Source organism: Bubalus bubalis, chromosome 8 (assembly GCF_019923935.1).
Source record: "Bubalus bubalis isolate 160015118507 breed Murrah chromosome 8, NDDB_SH_1, whole genome shotgun sequence".
Taxonomy (NCBI): Eukaryota; Metazoa; Chordata; class Mammalia; order Artiodactyla; family Bovidae; genus Bubalus; species Bubalus bubalis.
Window position 1 is genome coordinate 13,168,579 of NC_059164.1, and position 15,022 is coordinate 13,183,600.

The following is a 15,022-nucleotide window of genomic DNA, read 5'->3' on the forward strand; positions in this document are numbered from 1 at the left end:
CTTCTGCAAAAGCAGAAGTAAAAACTAAAACCTTCCTTTAAGAAGTATTTTTCCTGAATGCATCCTTTTCCCCATGGTCTTCCCTCCCCAAAACATTTTCCAATTTCTAAGGGTACTCATCTCATTACTTGAAGCATCTGAGGGAGGAGAGTGTGGCAAAAATTTTAAGGCAGAAATTAGTTATTCCTGGAACGTTAAGAGCATTTAATTATGGATGATCACCCAATCAATCGTTTCTCTTTAATAAGCCAAGTCTACAGCCGGCCAATAACTGATTCATCTGGTCATGCGGTTCATTCAAATCAAATGAGCTGTCAGGTAATTCATTAAGGATTTTAAACACCTCGGTGCATTAAATCAATCTGGAGACTGGGGAGGAAACAGAGGAAGACTTTTACAAGTGACTTGAGGGAGATTTGGATTATCTTGGGTGTTATTTCCTGTGATACAGATACACTTAGCCTAGGGGGCATGAATTTCAAAAAATACAGGCCTAGAAAAATCAATTAATTTTCCTGTAAAGAAAAGTAAAGTAGTCTGTATTACAGAGAATGGTTGCAGGGTCAGTCTCATAGGATTTCTAAGGGGATCTTTTGTAACCACCAAACTTACCCCCAAAGTTAAGAGACTCTGATGGACAAAGAAGCCGGGAAGTGCACAGAAATATGGGGAGAGGACCTCACCAACTCACAACACTAGAAGCCCTTGGACTCAGCATCCATGGAGGACAACACGAGCAGTCCCCAGAGCTGCGTTATCAGTAGCCTCCCTGATTATGATCGGATAACTTCCAGGACCGTGAGCGATGCTGGCAACTGCCAGAGAAAGCACAGAGGAAAACAACTCGTGCTGAAAGCGTCCTTTAAAAATAACAATCACTTGTGGAGTTCCATGAGAACTACTTCTAAATACAAAACTGCTCCCTTTAGAATCCTGTGTTCTCACTGTAAGAAGGAAAAAGAGAGAGATGCTATATACTTTTTCTCCAAATATACACAAAGCTAATTTTAAAACAGGGGAGAGAACTTACTTCTGCAATATCCCCAAATTATCCTCCTCAGGAAATATTAGCAATTATATATGTCCTGATGCAGAAAAATTACATGTTAAGCAAAATTCCACAATAGGAAAAAATAGGCTCAATATTTTGAAACATGTTTATAAATTAGAGATGTACTCTGCCATCTTTTCCAGTATTGCTAAGTAGAGTGTGCACAGCAGCATTTCTAAATTCTCAAAATTAAAATTTAACTGTTTTCCCCTGGAATATTAAATTTTTAAACAATAAAATTACATTGAATAAGAAATTTATAGTCAAAGAACCACATGTGGGTGATTATAGCTTGACTTTGTATACAAAAGTTAGAATACGGATTCTCAGAAATAGTTGGGGTTTTTCTGTTTCTATTATCATTTTTTTGCTGGTAATGACAGTTTCCCATTTTCATCTGATCCTTCTCTTATTCAATGATAAGCATTTACAAATATGCAGTTACATCTAATTATTAATCAATGATTATGCGCAAGGCACAAAAGGGAATTAGTCCCCAGCCAATCAAGAATAGGAATAATTCATTTATGAAGATTATAAACACTTTTTCAAAAACACTGCCAATCACCTCTGCTCTCAAGATCCAAATTACAAAACAGAAACTAAAAAAGTTTTACAGTACATCTTTTGTTCTAAAATTATCAACTGGAAGAGATAAGAAGTCAGAGAGAAATGAACGTAGGTGACTCCCAGCACTCCTCATCTTATATTCACACTCTACTCATCACTTCTGACAAGAGCACCCCTTAGGGATCAGACACCCCACACAGGTTAGATAAATGGCTCTTTCTAACCAGGAAAACGAGGAGGAGTCGCCTCTTTGGTGTTCAAAGGGAGTCTCCATGTCTATCTAGTAGGCGGACACAGCCCCCTTCCCTAAGGAGTTAAAACCAGTTCCTCCAGTCTCTCCGATGTAACTGAAACAGCATGAGGTTTATGGGATGGCCCAGAGCAGCTCAGAACTCAGGTACACTTCAAGCTGTTTTGTCCATGAGGTCAAAAGGACAGGTCAAGGAAGGAATTCCAGGTGCTACCAAGAATCAGGAGCCACCAGGTGTGGTCAGAGAGGAAAGAGAAGGGACTCAAAATTCAAGTGAACCAGGTCAACACGTTAAGGGCATTCACAGGACAGAAATTATTTCCTCACAATTCTAAGGCACCCTTGATGTTTAACCCAATACCAAGGGAAGCCCACAGACTAGTGTTGTCCAGCTTGAGGTTCAAAACTGTCCCCGCAGAAAACAACCCACGTGAAAAGGTAAAGTGGTCGCCTTTGCTTGAATCACTCAGTGCAAAGCAGGAACTGCGACATTAACCTTGTACTAGTTGGGGGGACTTTTCATTTGCAAGGCTTGTTGTCACTAGGAGGGAGAAGTATTTCAGATGGAAGGCAGTGACCCTGTAGGGGTCATCATCAATCACCTGGGGTCAAAGACCTTCCCAATTGTGAGAAGAGGCAGGGGGTGAGGGAAAGAGGGCAGAGAAAGATCAAAAGGCCTTTGATGGAGGTTATCTACCTGCACCAAAGAACCTGCAAAATGGAGCTTCACTGGAGTTTGAAACCCCCTCATTTCTAAGGTGAGAGATTTTAAGAGGGGTCTTTGTTGTTGATTTTTTTTTTTTTTTTAACTTGGGTGCTTAAGAAGAAGACTGAAGTCAGCAGATGGCAGAAGAGGCCTAGCGGCACAGGCTTACATGGCTGCCAGTTTCCGGGTCTGTCTCTAAAAGTATTAAATACCATTTTCTTCTTCGAGAGCAAGTACTGGCTGGGTAAGGGAGGGACCGCCCCTCTCCCCCCCACACACACCTTGCATCTGCCAAACAGCAACGTGGCTCAGCTGGAACTGTCTCACAACACTGGATTTTAGCTGAGGCAGATACCTTTACTTCTTTTCTCTTTATGCAAAGCAATCACAGACGGAGGGGCTGGGAAGTTAAGTCATGGCTTTTAGGCGAGTGGTCAAGCAGTCAGTGTCTGTGGGATCCTTTGTGATGATCCTTTTGATCACATACTTCTTGTTACTTTTCTTGTTGCTTAAATGAGCCTTAGATGTTGAAAGGAACAGCTGGATAGAGGAGGAGTCCCTGGCTAGAGTGGCATGTGAATCAACTCCCCTGGGTACAGAGTCTGAGGAAGGGAAAGGGGCAGCTTTAACTCAGAAAAAGACAGTGAATGATGGTCCAGGGGCTAAGACTCCGGGGTCCCAGCACAGGGGGTCCCGGTTGGATCCCACATGCCACAACTAAGACCAGGCACAGCCAAGTGAATAAATAAATATTTGAGGTGGGGGGGGCGGTGGCACTTCCCAGGCAGCGCTAGTGGTAAAGAACTTGCCTGCTGAAGCAGGAGACAAAAAAGACGCAGGTTTGATCCCTGAGTCAGGAAGCTCCCGTGGAGAAGGGCACGACAACCCATTCCAGTGTTCTTGCCTGGAGAACCCCAAGGACAGATAAGCCTGGTAGGCTACAGTCCATAGGGTCACAAAGAGTAGGACACACGACTGAAGTGACTGAGCACACACACTGCAGGTCCAGGGGTTAAGAACCCACCTTCCAATGTAGGGGATGCAGGTTCGATCCCTGGTCAGGGAACTAAGATCCCACATGTTTAAGGGCAACTAAGCCTGAATGCTACAACTAGAGAGCCTACACTCTATAATGAAAATTTTTTAATTTCAAAAAAAAAAAAATACAGTGAAGGAAGGAGGGCTGCACTGAACCCCTGGTTAGAGGCTTGATGGACGATTTTGTGGAATATTCAAGGAGAATCATTGTCCCAAGTAAGCTCTGTCCTATCCCCCAGCTGCCCTTCCCTGTTAACTGGTGAGTAGAGTTATTTCAAGAACACAAACAATATGAGTCTTTTAAAAACTTACTGGACATGTTTATAAAAATAATTATTTTTAAGAAACAAAACATACTGCAGAGCAATATAAATGTCTTTCAGATTATGGGCTGTTTTGATTCGCCATGCCCTAGAGCCTCCAGCCTACACCCATCAGCATGGATAATTGAGAATCTGCTGTATTTCCATTTTAACACAGTCTCTCTAATACATTTCAGGCATTCAGATGGAAAAACCAAACCTCCGACTACTATTGTACCTTTCATGAATTTAGCACATGGCACTAACCTCTATACAGTCCAAAGAAGCCTTCATAGCGCAGCACTTTCTTAAAACAGTCAAAGCTGTTTTTATACATAAGTTCTCCTACAAAAGAGCCGGTCGATCGTTGGTTCTGCATTCGAGTTTTTACCAGATCAATAGGATACACCGCAGTGGCTCCGACAGCTACAATCAAATAATACCAATAATTCAGAAGAAGTTAAGGTCACAGGAAAGAAGGAGATAGTCAAAGATAAGATTGCTGAAATAAAGAAATTGTGCACATGTAAATTTTAAAATGAACTTTCTACGTCCTTAATAAACAAACAGTGGCTTTCACTCAAGGGTCTCCTGATAAAAGGATACCACTGAGTTCAAATTTTAAAAAGCAGATCACTACAGCCTAGCCTCATTACTAACCAATATCTAGAAGTCCATCTGCAGACAGATGTGAGGAAAAAGTTACTTCTAAGTCCCTGATCAAATGCAGGGTACGAAGAAAAATTTCCTTTTGCTGTTATCCCATCACATAGATACAGATTTGGTAACTAGCTTGGGAAAAGACCAGAGAAGGTTGTTTCCTTCGATATTTCAAAGTGGAAAAAAAATCAGAAGAAAAAGAAGAATAACAATGAACAATTTGCACTCATCCATGACTCACCTCCAGCAATAGAACCGAGACCAAACCTGTAGGCTGACTCTGCAATCTGCAGGAGAACTGGTCGAGATGAATCAACTGATGCCTTCTTCTTTGCGTACACAGGAATTGCAGAGTGGGAAGACAGGAGACAGAAAGGAAATCAAAACAAAAATGAGCACGTTATTTTATTTTTAAATTACAACTGCGTTCTTAAACTCACGATACGGCTAGAATGTCAAAGAGGAAGAAGGTATGGTTAGATTTTTGTAAATTCAATAAAAAGTAATTACTGCTGTCAATTTTTAAAATCAAGTTTAAATATAATGAAAGACACTACTGTGTCCCCCAAAATGTTATGAATATGAACTCATCTTCAAATGTTCAATTCTCATTAGTGATTAAAGAGAAATAAATTTAAAACCATTAATGAGACATCATTCTTCAACAAATTGTCAAACTGGTAGGTTTGGGGAGTTTTGTCTGTTTTTAATGGCAATGCCCAACCTGGCAGAAGATGACAAAAAAACAGGGCTTCTCAAATCTGCCATTTAATCAAGTATAAACTGAAGGGAAATTTGGCAATACACACTCAACGCTTAAAATGTACAAGTGCTTAAATTGACCCTGCAATTCTACTTCTAAAAAGTTAGGCTAGAAAATAATCGTCTATATAAACAAGGATCAAGCTACAATAATAATAAAAAGCAGTACTGTTTTACAAAAAAATTTAAAAAGCAGTACCATTTTAAGAGCAAAACCTCTGAGAATACCCAAAGGTCCAATAACGGAGGACTGGTTAAAAATAATGCTATAGCTCTAAAACAAAATTGCATTCCATTAAAAAACAATATTGTGAAAAATATTCAATGCTCAGAAAAAGTGTGCATACAGGATTATAAAGAAAAAGCAGGCTAAAAACCAATATGGTGCGTAGACAGGTATTTATTATCTATTTCTGTCTACCTTTTAAACTGTTTGAAATGTTTCATGATTATCTTTTAAAACCAGTGTTGAAGACTGTGTGTGAATATGCTGTGCTTTTCATTAAAATTATTTTGGTGTATATATGCATATGAAAATAACACTAGGGTGCCGGCTGCCACATCACCCAGAGATACTCAATTATTTATAGTGGCTACAACTAAGTGGTTATATTACAGGTGATTTGATATTTTCTCTTTTTTGTCCATCTCTTCTACATTCATACTTCGGGCCAGTCAGTTATTGTATTATTATTAGTGTTCTTTTGACCTACTATTCTTACGGTGTTTTTGATGTCAGAACATTTCAGAGTATTTCACGCCTCTGTCTACATAAATAAAACAGTAATTTTATGTCACACAGAGCTGTCTCATGAGGATGGCATATAGTTAGTGCTTAATAAATACCTGTTGAGTGAATAAATACATTCAATAAAATTTGTTTTTTCATAAGCCATGATAATTAAGATCGGTGAACAATGAAAATAATTACCCACCCCAACTATGAACCCACTGAATTTTAGCTGCTGTTAGTGGAGCACAATTCTAATACAATGAGATAATTTGGAATCTCCTTCAAAGTGAACTGAAAATAGCTTTATGCAGAAATATGCATTTTTAAGAAAGTAAAACATTTCTTTGGCAAATTCCATGGGTGCTTCCAAGGGTATCCCCATAAAGATGGATGACTTCCATCTATATCTGTTATGCATAGTAACTTCATTTTGACAGATGCATCGGTAAGAAAGGCACTGCTTTATGTACACAGATATAAGCTGGCAATACGAAAAAAGGTTCTGGCGTCAAAACAGTGAGTGAAAATACTTTGGAAACAATGGGTTGATACCTACCACTAACACTAATTCATCTAAAGGCAGACAAAACCCCAGACTTTCAGATAACTTTTCTGAATCTAGAAATGTAGCATCCTCACAAAACGAATACTAGAAAGATTCCTCTTCCCACACTCCTCTCTCGCGGAGAAGAGTTAGCCCCCTAGCCTGGCAGGCGGGTGACCTCTGTTGCTTGCGTCTGCCAATGTTGTCAGGCCCGCCAGGGTTCACATAAGTAAAGAATATTCCAGGCAAGGCCCCAGTGAATTGCTCTGAACCTCCAAGCAGCAGCCAATCATTTCCTGCTGTAAACCTCATCAGTCTCATCCAACCCTTTCAGGGACAGGATCAATAAGCACCCACCATCAGAAACTTGCTAAAGCTGCAGAGGGCATAGAGGAGAAATTGTGGGGTACCACAGTCACAGGAGAACAGGAGGAATCTTTTTTTTTTTTAATTCTCTGCTTTTTCTTAATCCCCCAGTTTCTACAGGAGCTAGAAGCACAGAGGCAAAGAGATAATCATCTGGTAAGTGGTGTTTAAAAATCATAGGGAGGGGAGAGCGGGGCTGTGTCCCCCTCTCCATGTGATTCCACATTCCTCTCTCTTGCACTCGGGGAAATCGGCTTCCTCTTTTAACAGCGACCAGCTGGTTTTCCAGAGGTGCCTAGCGAGGGTTTGCTGAGCGCACGCCCACCACGCTGCACACAGAACCCGCCACCGCCATCGGGTGGGAAAGAGCTGAAAGGAGGGCGTCCTGGCTCCAGGCCTGCCCGTCCTAAAAATGCAGCCCGCATCAACCCATTGTGGTCAAACTGGCGTCTCAGTACAGACCCGGAGCTCCCAGCCAAAAACTGTTAAGTCTCACAGGATTCAGAGATGGCTTTGCCTTAAAGGAGGTATTTTTCTGAAACGACGACGCTCGTCTGTGAGGGGATTTATTTTACAAACATCGTGGAAGCACAACAGACGCTCTGAAGGCTTTTATTCTCTAATCCCGATCTATAGAAAGTCGAGCAAGAGTTAAGCGTAAGGAGGTCCCAAGTCTTAGGTTTCTGACTCCCCCAACTTCAAGAGATTGGTTTCTGTTAACCATAAAATAAAATTTAGCATTCCTCAAATTGTTTCCACATAACTTATGAATCCTTTCACAAAGAAAATAGGTCTAAAAGCCTTCAAACTATGACTCCAGACTAAACAAAATTATCTCATTTTGATATTCAGAAAAACGGCAGGCATGGCAGTCAGGCAGTGCCCTGACGGAGCGCCCCTCTGCGAGGCAGAGCCGGCCCTCATCTCTCGACACGATGCTGGGACGTGACACCCAAAGCGGGCTGTGGCCCCAGCTCTGCCAGCCTGAGGCTGAGGGAAGGAGGAAAGATCTTCCTCCTCTTTGGGGAGGGTGAGGCTTCCCATGGAGCTAAGAAATCACCCCATCTTCTGCAGAAGAGAGCAAACGCCAGTTATCTGCTACTTAGAACATTTCTAAGTAAGTACTCTTTCCAGCCTTTTGAAATGGTCTGGTTTTCTTTTTTGTTGCAAAACAGAGAAACGGTAGGTCAGGAACCAGTGCCTAAAAGGCAACTGCAAGTGAAAAGGGGCTGTGGGGCCTTATCAAGGCAACACCAGGAAGCATGTGTGACCCTTCTGCCCACCTGCCTCTGGGCTTCAGCCAAGTTGAAGGGCAGAGTCCCCTCTTCCAGAGGAGCAATCCGTTCGATGTCGGCCAAGGTCATGCGTCTAGAAAGAAAAGCAAACGTAAGCAACAACAAAACACAAACTAAAATTTAAGGTATGGAATTTTGAAATGTTCCTCTTCTCATTTCCTACCTTTCAGAGTCATCTTTAATTTGGTTTCTTTTTCTCCAGGATTGCTGCCCTCCCCCTACTCCCACCTCCTAACCTCCCTTTATTAAGCTAATTAAAAGAAAAAAAGGCCAACTTACCCCCGTGGCTCATATAAATCTGCTAACTGAAACAAGATGTCAACTTCCATGGGTGTAACCTGACCAAATTTCTGAGCTGCCAGAACAAACTCCTCTGTATGGAAAAAGAGTTAAAAGGGAAAGATTCAAGAAGGAATAGCCACTAAATGCAGCATTAACTCAAGGCACTGGAATGAGCGAACATCACCAAACTTTATTATTAACAGTCACAGAATTCAAGTCAATCCAAATAGGGCAAGAATTCTTTCATTCATCTGGAAAGAGTGTGCAGAATGCTTGCTCGAATAGTGACTTTAAAAGGTTGGTGTCACCTGAAGGCTTTGAATAAATGACACAGGAAGCCATTCAGATTGTAAGTCAGGGAAAACCAGGAAGGAGATATGGAATTCCATACACATAGGTCCCAGGATATAATATTAATGAAGCTGTGGAATTCCAAAGGGAATTCTTGTTTTTTTAAAAAAAATCCCATTAAAATGCTGATATCTTGATCAAAGACTGTCGATCAACACATATTGTCAGCAGTATAAGTTTAAGAATTCCTTGTGTACTTTCGAAGGTCATTTTAGAGGATGTCAGTTCAGTTTAGGTTTTATTAAGATTTGAAAATATTTAAGAAACTTTGGGGGCTTCCCAGATGGCACTAGTGATGAAGAACCCGCTTACCAATGCAGGCAGACATGGCTTTGATCCCTGGGTAGGAAGGATCCCCTGGAGGAGGAAATAGCAACCCACTCCAGTATTCCTGCCTGGAGAATCCCATGGACAGAGGAGCCTGGTGGGCTTCGGCCCATAGCATTACAGAGTGGGACACGACTGAAGAGACTTAGCACACACACGAGAAACTTTACATGGTTCCCTCATTCAAAGACAGCCTTGGATTTATTTAAAATGTGCTGAACATTGTTTCATTTGTTTCAAAGAGTGGAGAACACACAAGTACCAAATGGTTAATATGTGTCAATGAGATAGAAAACTAGGGACAGAAAACTCTGTAACATGAACTTTTGGTTGTCCTCTTCCCTCTAATAATACTTCACCAAGACACTTGCAGGCAAGAATTCAGATTTAGTCACACTCACCCTTAGTAACCTCTACATCTTTCCTGTTGCCAGCCAGAGTGCTGTAGATCTTTCTAATGAGTTCCATGTTGTTCAGGAGCGAGTTAAATCCATTAAAATAGGAGAAACTAACTTGATGGGATGTGGTACCTCCAGCAGCCTCAAGTAAGTTGAAAATAAGAGGTGGGGGGAGAAGAAAAATAAACAAAGGATTTATAGAATGAAGAAGATTCAGAAGTACGTATATCAAATGCTAGTTTTGGAAGTAATCAAAAAAGCATGTACAGCAAAAAGTGGCCAGAAGTATTTTTCTTTCACATTAAAAGAAAAAATAAAAAGCTATAAATGATTTTTAGAAGTAACTGCAACTAATCATGACCAGAACTTGTACTCTCCACACACAGGTCCTAGAAAACTAAATAAATACACATGTAGGATTATAACAACAGGACCAGTAGTAATTTACAGAGTTCAAATTTCCATTGGAAATGTTTTATAAGTTTGTTTATTTCATCTAATGAGCAATTCTTAAAAGCTTAGACATGCAAAACTGTATTATACACATGCCCACATGTGTATACTTATGCATGCAAAACTATTATACCAACACAACATGCTATGAGAAGTGGTTAATCTAACATTAATATCATGATTTGTCAAGTTACTTATAAGTAGTAATAAATAATCATTTAAGTACATACTTTGTATTGGTAGGATTTCCAGCAAACAAGCACATTATGATAAAATTATGAGATGTCATATGCTTTGATGGGGGTTAAGACTGGCCAGGACTCTTGATAATCAGAATTTGTAAGAAACCATATTTCTTCACGGGGATAAGGGAAACAGACAGCATGTCCATTATAAATGGAACTTCAGTTTGGGGTTTCAAATTCTATCCTTCCCTAACAAGGCAAAATATTTTTATTAGGAAAGCACTTCTTTATAAGGTAACAACCACATAAATCTTCACTTCGTAAACGTTTGAAATAGCTGACATGAGAGTTTAGACTGGGCTAGGGAAGGGAAGGACCAAGAAAAGGAGCCAGCGTGCCAGAGTGGGAAGGCCTTATTAGAACACCATTATCTTCAAAAAGAGGGACCAGTGAAAATAAAGAGGAAAAAGGAAAAGCTACTCTGAGTTCTCACTTAAGGTAAGCATTATGGGAAACTCAGATGACGGTGAAACACTCAAAAAGTCCTCTCCCTGGGATTAACACAAGAAGAGTTACCATTGCATATGGGTCCCAAATCTAGGGGATCATCACAATTATCCAATAAGCTTTGGAAATTAGATACGAGGACTTCCCTGGTGCTCCAGTGGTTAAGAATCTGCCTGCCAATGCAGGCACCATAGGTTCAGTCTCTGGTCCAGGCAGATCGCACGTGCCATGGGCCAACTAAGCCCAGGTGCCACAGCTACTGAGCTCAACTGCCCAGAGCCTGTGCTCCACACGAGAAGCCACCACCAGGAGTCCGTGCACTGCAACCAGGGAGCAGCCCCGCTCGCAGCAACTAGGAAAACTCATGACAGCAATGAAGACCCAGCGCAGGCAAAAATGAGCAACTAAATAAAGCTAAAAAATTTTAAAGAAAAAGAAATTAAATCACCACTGTGGATGGTGGATCAGGAGGCCTAGAAAAGACCTCAGAATATGCACTTTTAATAACAATCCCTGATGATTCTTAAGCTCCATGATCAAGGCTTGGGAACCACCACCATGGAATGTTCCAGGATACCCTCAGGGGCCATGAGGGAGAAGAGTGGCTGGACCCCCATCAGAGGAGAAGCTCCACAACAGAGGGCAGCAGAGACCTGCCCACCACATGGGCCACTGTTGCCTCAACACACAGGGTGCATGAATGACTGAATCCAAGGCTTAGAGTTGCTATTCTGCCAGCTCCTCAAATATATCTATGTGCACTTTTTTTTTTAAAAATACCTTTTCTTGGAGAACTTGTAAAAGTGAAGACAAGCATTTGCCATATCTCAAAATATAAAGCAAACTAACATGCAATTATATAGCTGTTTTTCCTTTTTTAAAAAAACCCTAGTTAATACATTTCTTTAAGATATTTCATACTATCCAGGTAACAAGATACCCACTAACACTGACAAAGCACTTCCTGTAACTTTGGTAATGGATGCAATACCATTGAGCAAAGAAGAAAATGTCAGTGCTTAAACAGAAAAAAAACTCTACATAATTTATAAGACTTGTTCTTGCAATTCCTTATCTACTGAGCTTATGCCAGATAGAATAAATTATTTCATTAGGGCAAATTACAACTTGGGGGGAGACATAAATTGGGAGATTGGAATTGATATAGACACACTACTATACATAAAAGAGATAATAAAGACCTACTGCAGAGCATAGGAGAAGGCAATGGCACCCCACTCCAGTACTCTTTCTTGCCTGGAAAATCCCATGGATGAAGGAGCCTGGTGGGCTGCAGTCCATGGGGTCACTGAGGGTTGGACGCAACTGAGCGACTTCACTTTCATGCACTGGAGAAGGAAATGGCAACACACTCCAGTGTTCTTGCCTGGAGAATCCCAGGGACGGGGGAGCCTGGTGGGCTGCCGTCTATGGGGTCACACAGAGTCAGACACGACTGAAGCGACTTAGCAGCAGCAGCAGCAGCAGCAGCACAGCATAGGGAACACTACTCAATATTCTATAATGACCTCTATGGGAACAGACTCTTAAAAAGAGTTGATACACAAATATGTATAGCTGATTACCTCGGCTGTAGACCTGAAATGAGGACAATATTGTAAATTAAAGTATACTCCATTAAAAATTAAAAAACAACACCCCCTACTTACTGCTACTAGACATTCTTCTACAAAAGGCGTCAAGACGTGAGGGCGAATGGTGACCATGATGTCCCGGAAGTCAATGGCTGTGACTTTTCCAGTCCTGGCATTGTCCCTCTGAACAAAGGCTTGCTTTGCATGTTCCAGCTGTATTTCCTACAAATAAAGAAGGTAAATGTATATGTATGGCTGAACTCCTTTGCTGTTCACCTGAAACTATCATAACGTTGGCTTCCCTGGTGGCTCAGACGGTAAAGAATCTGCCTGCAGAGCAGAAGACCAGGGTTCAACCCCTGGGTCAGGAAGATCCCCTGGAGGAGGAAATGGCAACCCACTCCAGTATTCTTGCCTGGAGAACTCCATAGATGGGCTACATACAGTCCACGAGGTTGCAAAGAGTTGGACGCGACAGAGCAACTAACCCACACACCACAAAATTGTTAATTAGCTATAACCCAAAACAAAATAAAAAGCTTAAAGTTTGGAGGAAAAAAAAAGTCGTATTGAAATTAGTTGTATTTCTCAGTTACTATAAATGACTGTTCAATTGCAAATCAGGGTGAAGAAACAGACATTATATCTTGAATTACCGAACCCTACACTTGTTCAATAGCATCCCCAAGTTATTATCTCCTTCCAAAGAGGAAACTTTGCTCAGACTGGTGAATAGGTCTTGAGAAAGTACATCCCCCCCTTAAATCTCTTACCCAAAGAAACCAAGTCACTTCTGTTCGAGTCCAAAGACACGAGGAAAATAAAAACTAGAATGAGGCTTGGTAGGCTCAAAGAGGGCTTCCTTGGTGGCTTAGATGGTAAAGAATCTGCCTGCAATGCACGAGACCTGGGTTCGGTTCCTGGGCTGGGAAGATCCCCTGGAGGAGGCCAGGGCCAACCCACTGTAGTATTCTTGCCTGGAGAATCCCCATGGACAGAGGAGCCTGGAGGGCTACAGTTCACGGGGTCACAAAGAGTCGAACACAACTGAGCAACTAAGCACAGAACAGCACACGCTCAATGATCTGGCCAAACCCTGCTTAGGTGATGCAAGTGATCAAAGGAAAACCAGGTAAAAGGGCATTAACCTCTCCCCAAAGAAGAGAGAAAAGTTCTTAGTGGTAACTTGGTTCACAAACACGTGATGTAACAACAGATTGAAAAGGGTGGTTCTGCTCCGGAAGATGCTATTCCTCTACATTACTGGTGTCTGGGGGTGGGTGAAGCCTTTGTATGTGGGCTTTTCTGTGCATTCCTACACTCTTTCCACCAGATACTGCAGCCCCTTTCCAAGGCCACGGCAATCAAGAATGTCTTCAGGGAGGGCCTTATGTCCCAACTGAGGACCAACGCTCTAAAATCAGGAATTGGATGGTACGTGGGTCAGAGATGGCCAAACTGAGGCAGTGCCGCTGGATGTATGTTTTAATTCGTATGATCTATGGATAGACAGCCCAATCTTAAGATCTGTTTTGATATTCCCGGAGATAAGTGTATACACACAATAAAACACAGCCTCCCATCAGAACCCAGCGTGTGCCATGTAGGAGGTGCATTCCTTCTGCAGAGACTCTTCCTCACAACACTCTGCCCATTTCCCAAACGGGCCCTTGGAGTGAGATCTCATCTCAATGAAATGAAAAGGCATCATGGATGAGGGTTTTGAGGACCTTAAATTGTCTGAAGTTTAATAAGCTTTATTAGATGATACTGAGGAGTTAATAAATACCGAAAATGATAGAAGCTGGAGTGAGAACATGGCGGGCCATTATTCCCTTACCTTTACTTTTGTGCAGTTTGAAAGTGTCTACAATAAAACCTTTTTAAAGACAAAACAACAATAAGAACCAGAGTTCTAATTCTATGGAAAAGCCTCTTTTCAGTTACACCATCTGCCAGTGCTGGCCAGGCCCATCCCTGCTGGAACTCTTGCTGGGACCCAGCCTTTCTAGTGCTTCTTCCACTCACTCCTTAAATGCAAGGCACCAATCAGCCCTCTGTCCCTGGGTCCTGAATCAACTCTCCTCTGCAAAGAACTCCCCTCCCTAGGTCTTCTTTTAAGACCTCTCATGGGTCTTTCTTCCCAGATCCAAGTCTCTCACTCATATCTTCTGTACCAGAATCCCTGACAGCTTAGAGAATCTACCCATGGGGTATCTTGTAAAGGCCATAAAACTCCACGTCACTCAACATGCTGTTGGGTGTCCCCCACCCAGGCCTCAAATCTGGTCTCTCTCCTGTGTCCCAAACTTCATCATTAGCATCTTATTGTCCTGGTCATCTACCCTGGAAACCGGTCATTTTCAATTCTTCAAGCTTCTTTCCCTCAGAGTAAACCAGTTACTAAATTAAGTCACTTAGACCTTTGAATGTTCACTCAAATGCATCTTTTCCTTTTCATTCCTGATACAACGCATTCAAGCCCTCCTCAGAACACGGCTCAATGGCCACCATGAGCCCAACTTTTCAGTCTAGTGCTCTCTCTGATCTCTGCATGCCCCTTGCACACATCAACAGCTGTTTTTAAGCATCTCAAACCTGACTCCCTCCACCCTTGCCTGAACCCTTTCATCATAAAGATCTGTTT

General features: G+C 41.8%; 1 protein-coding gene across 10 annotated transcripts in view; it reads right to left on the reverse strand.

Moving 5' to 3' along the window:
- SLC25A13 (solute carrier family 25 member 13) overlaps positions 1–15,022 on the reverse strand; it is a 228,256-nt gene that overhangs the window by 78,147 nt on the left and 135,087 nt on the right. For 9 of the 10 annotated variants that reach the window (XM_006061079.4, XM_044946462.2, XM_044946463.2 and 6 more), the window contains 6 exons: positions 12,451–12,597; positions 9,639–9,777; positions 8,557–8,650; positions 8,266–8,350; positions 4,819–4,906; positions 4,185–4,343 (listed from right to left, as the gene is read on the reverse strand). In XM_006061079.4, the coding sequence (XP_006061141.3) occupies positions 4,185–4,343; positions 4,819–4,906; positions 8,266–8,350; positions 8,557–8,650; positions 9,639–9,777; positions 12,451–12,597 (712 nt within the window). The remainder of the gene's footprint in view (positions 1–4,184; positions 4,344–4,818; positions 4,907–8,265; positions 8,351–8,556; positions 8,651–9,638; positions 9,778–12,450; positions 12,598–15,022) is intronic. The other variant, XM_045166352.1, reaches the window with a different exon arrangement.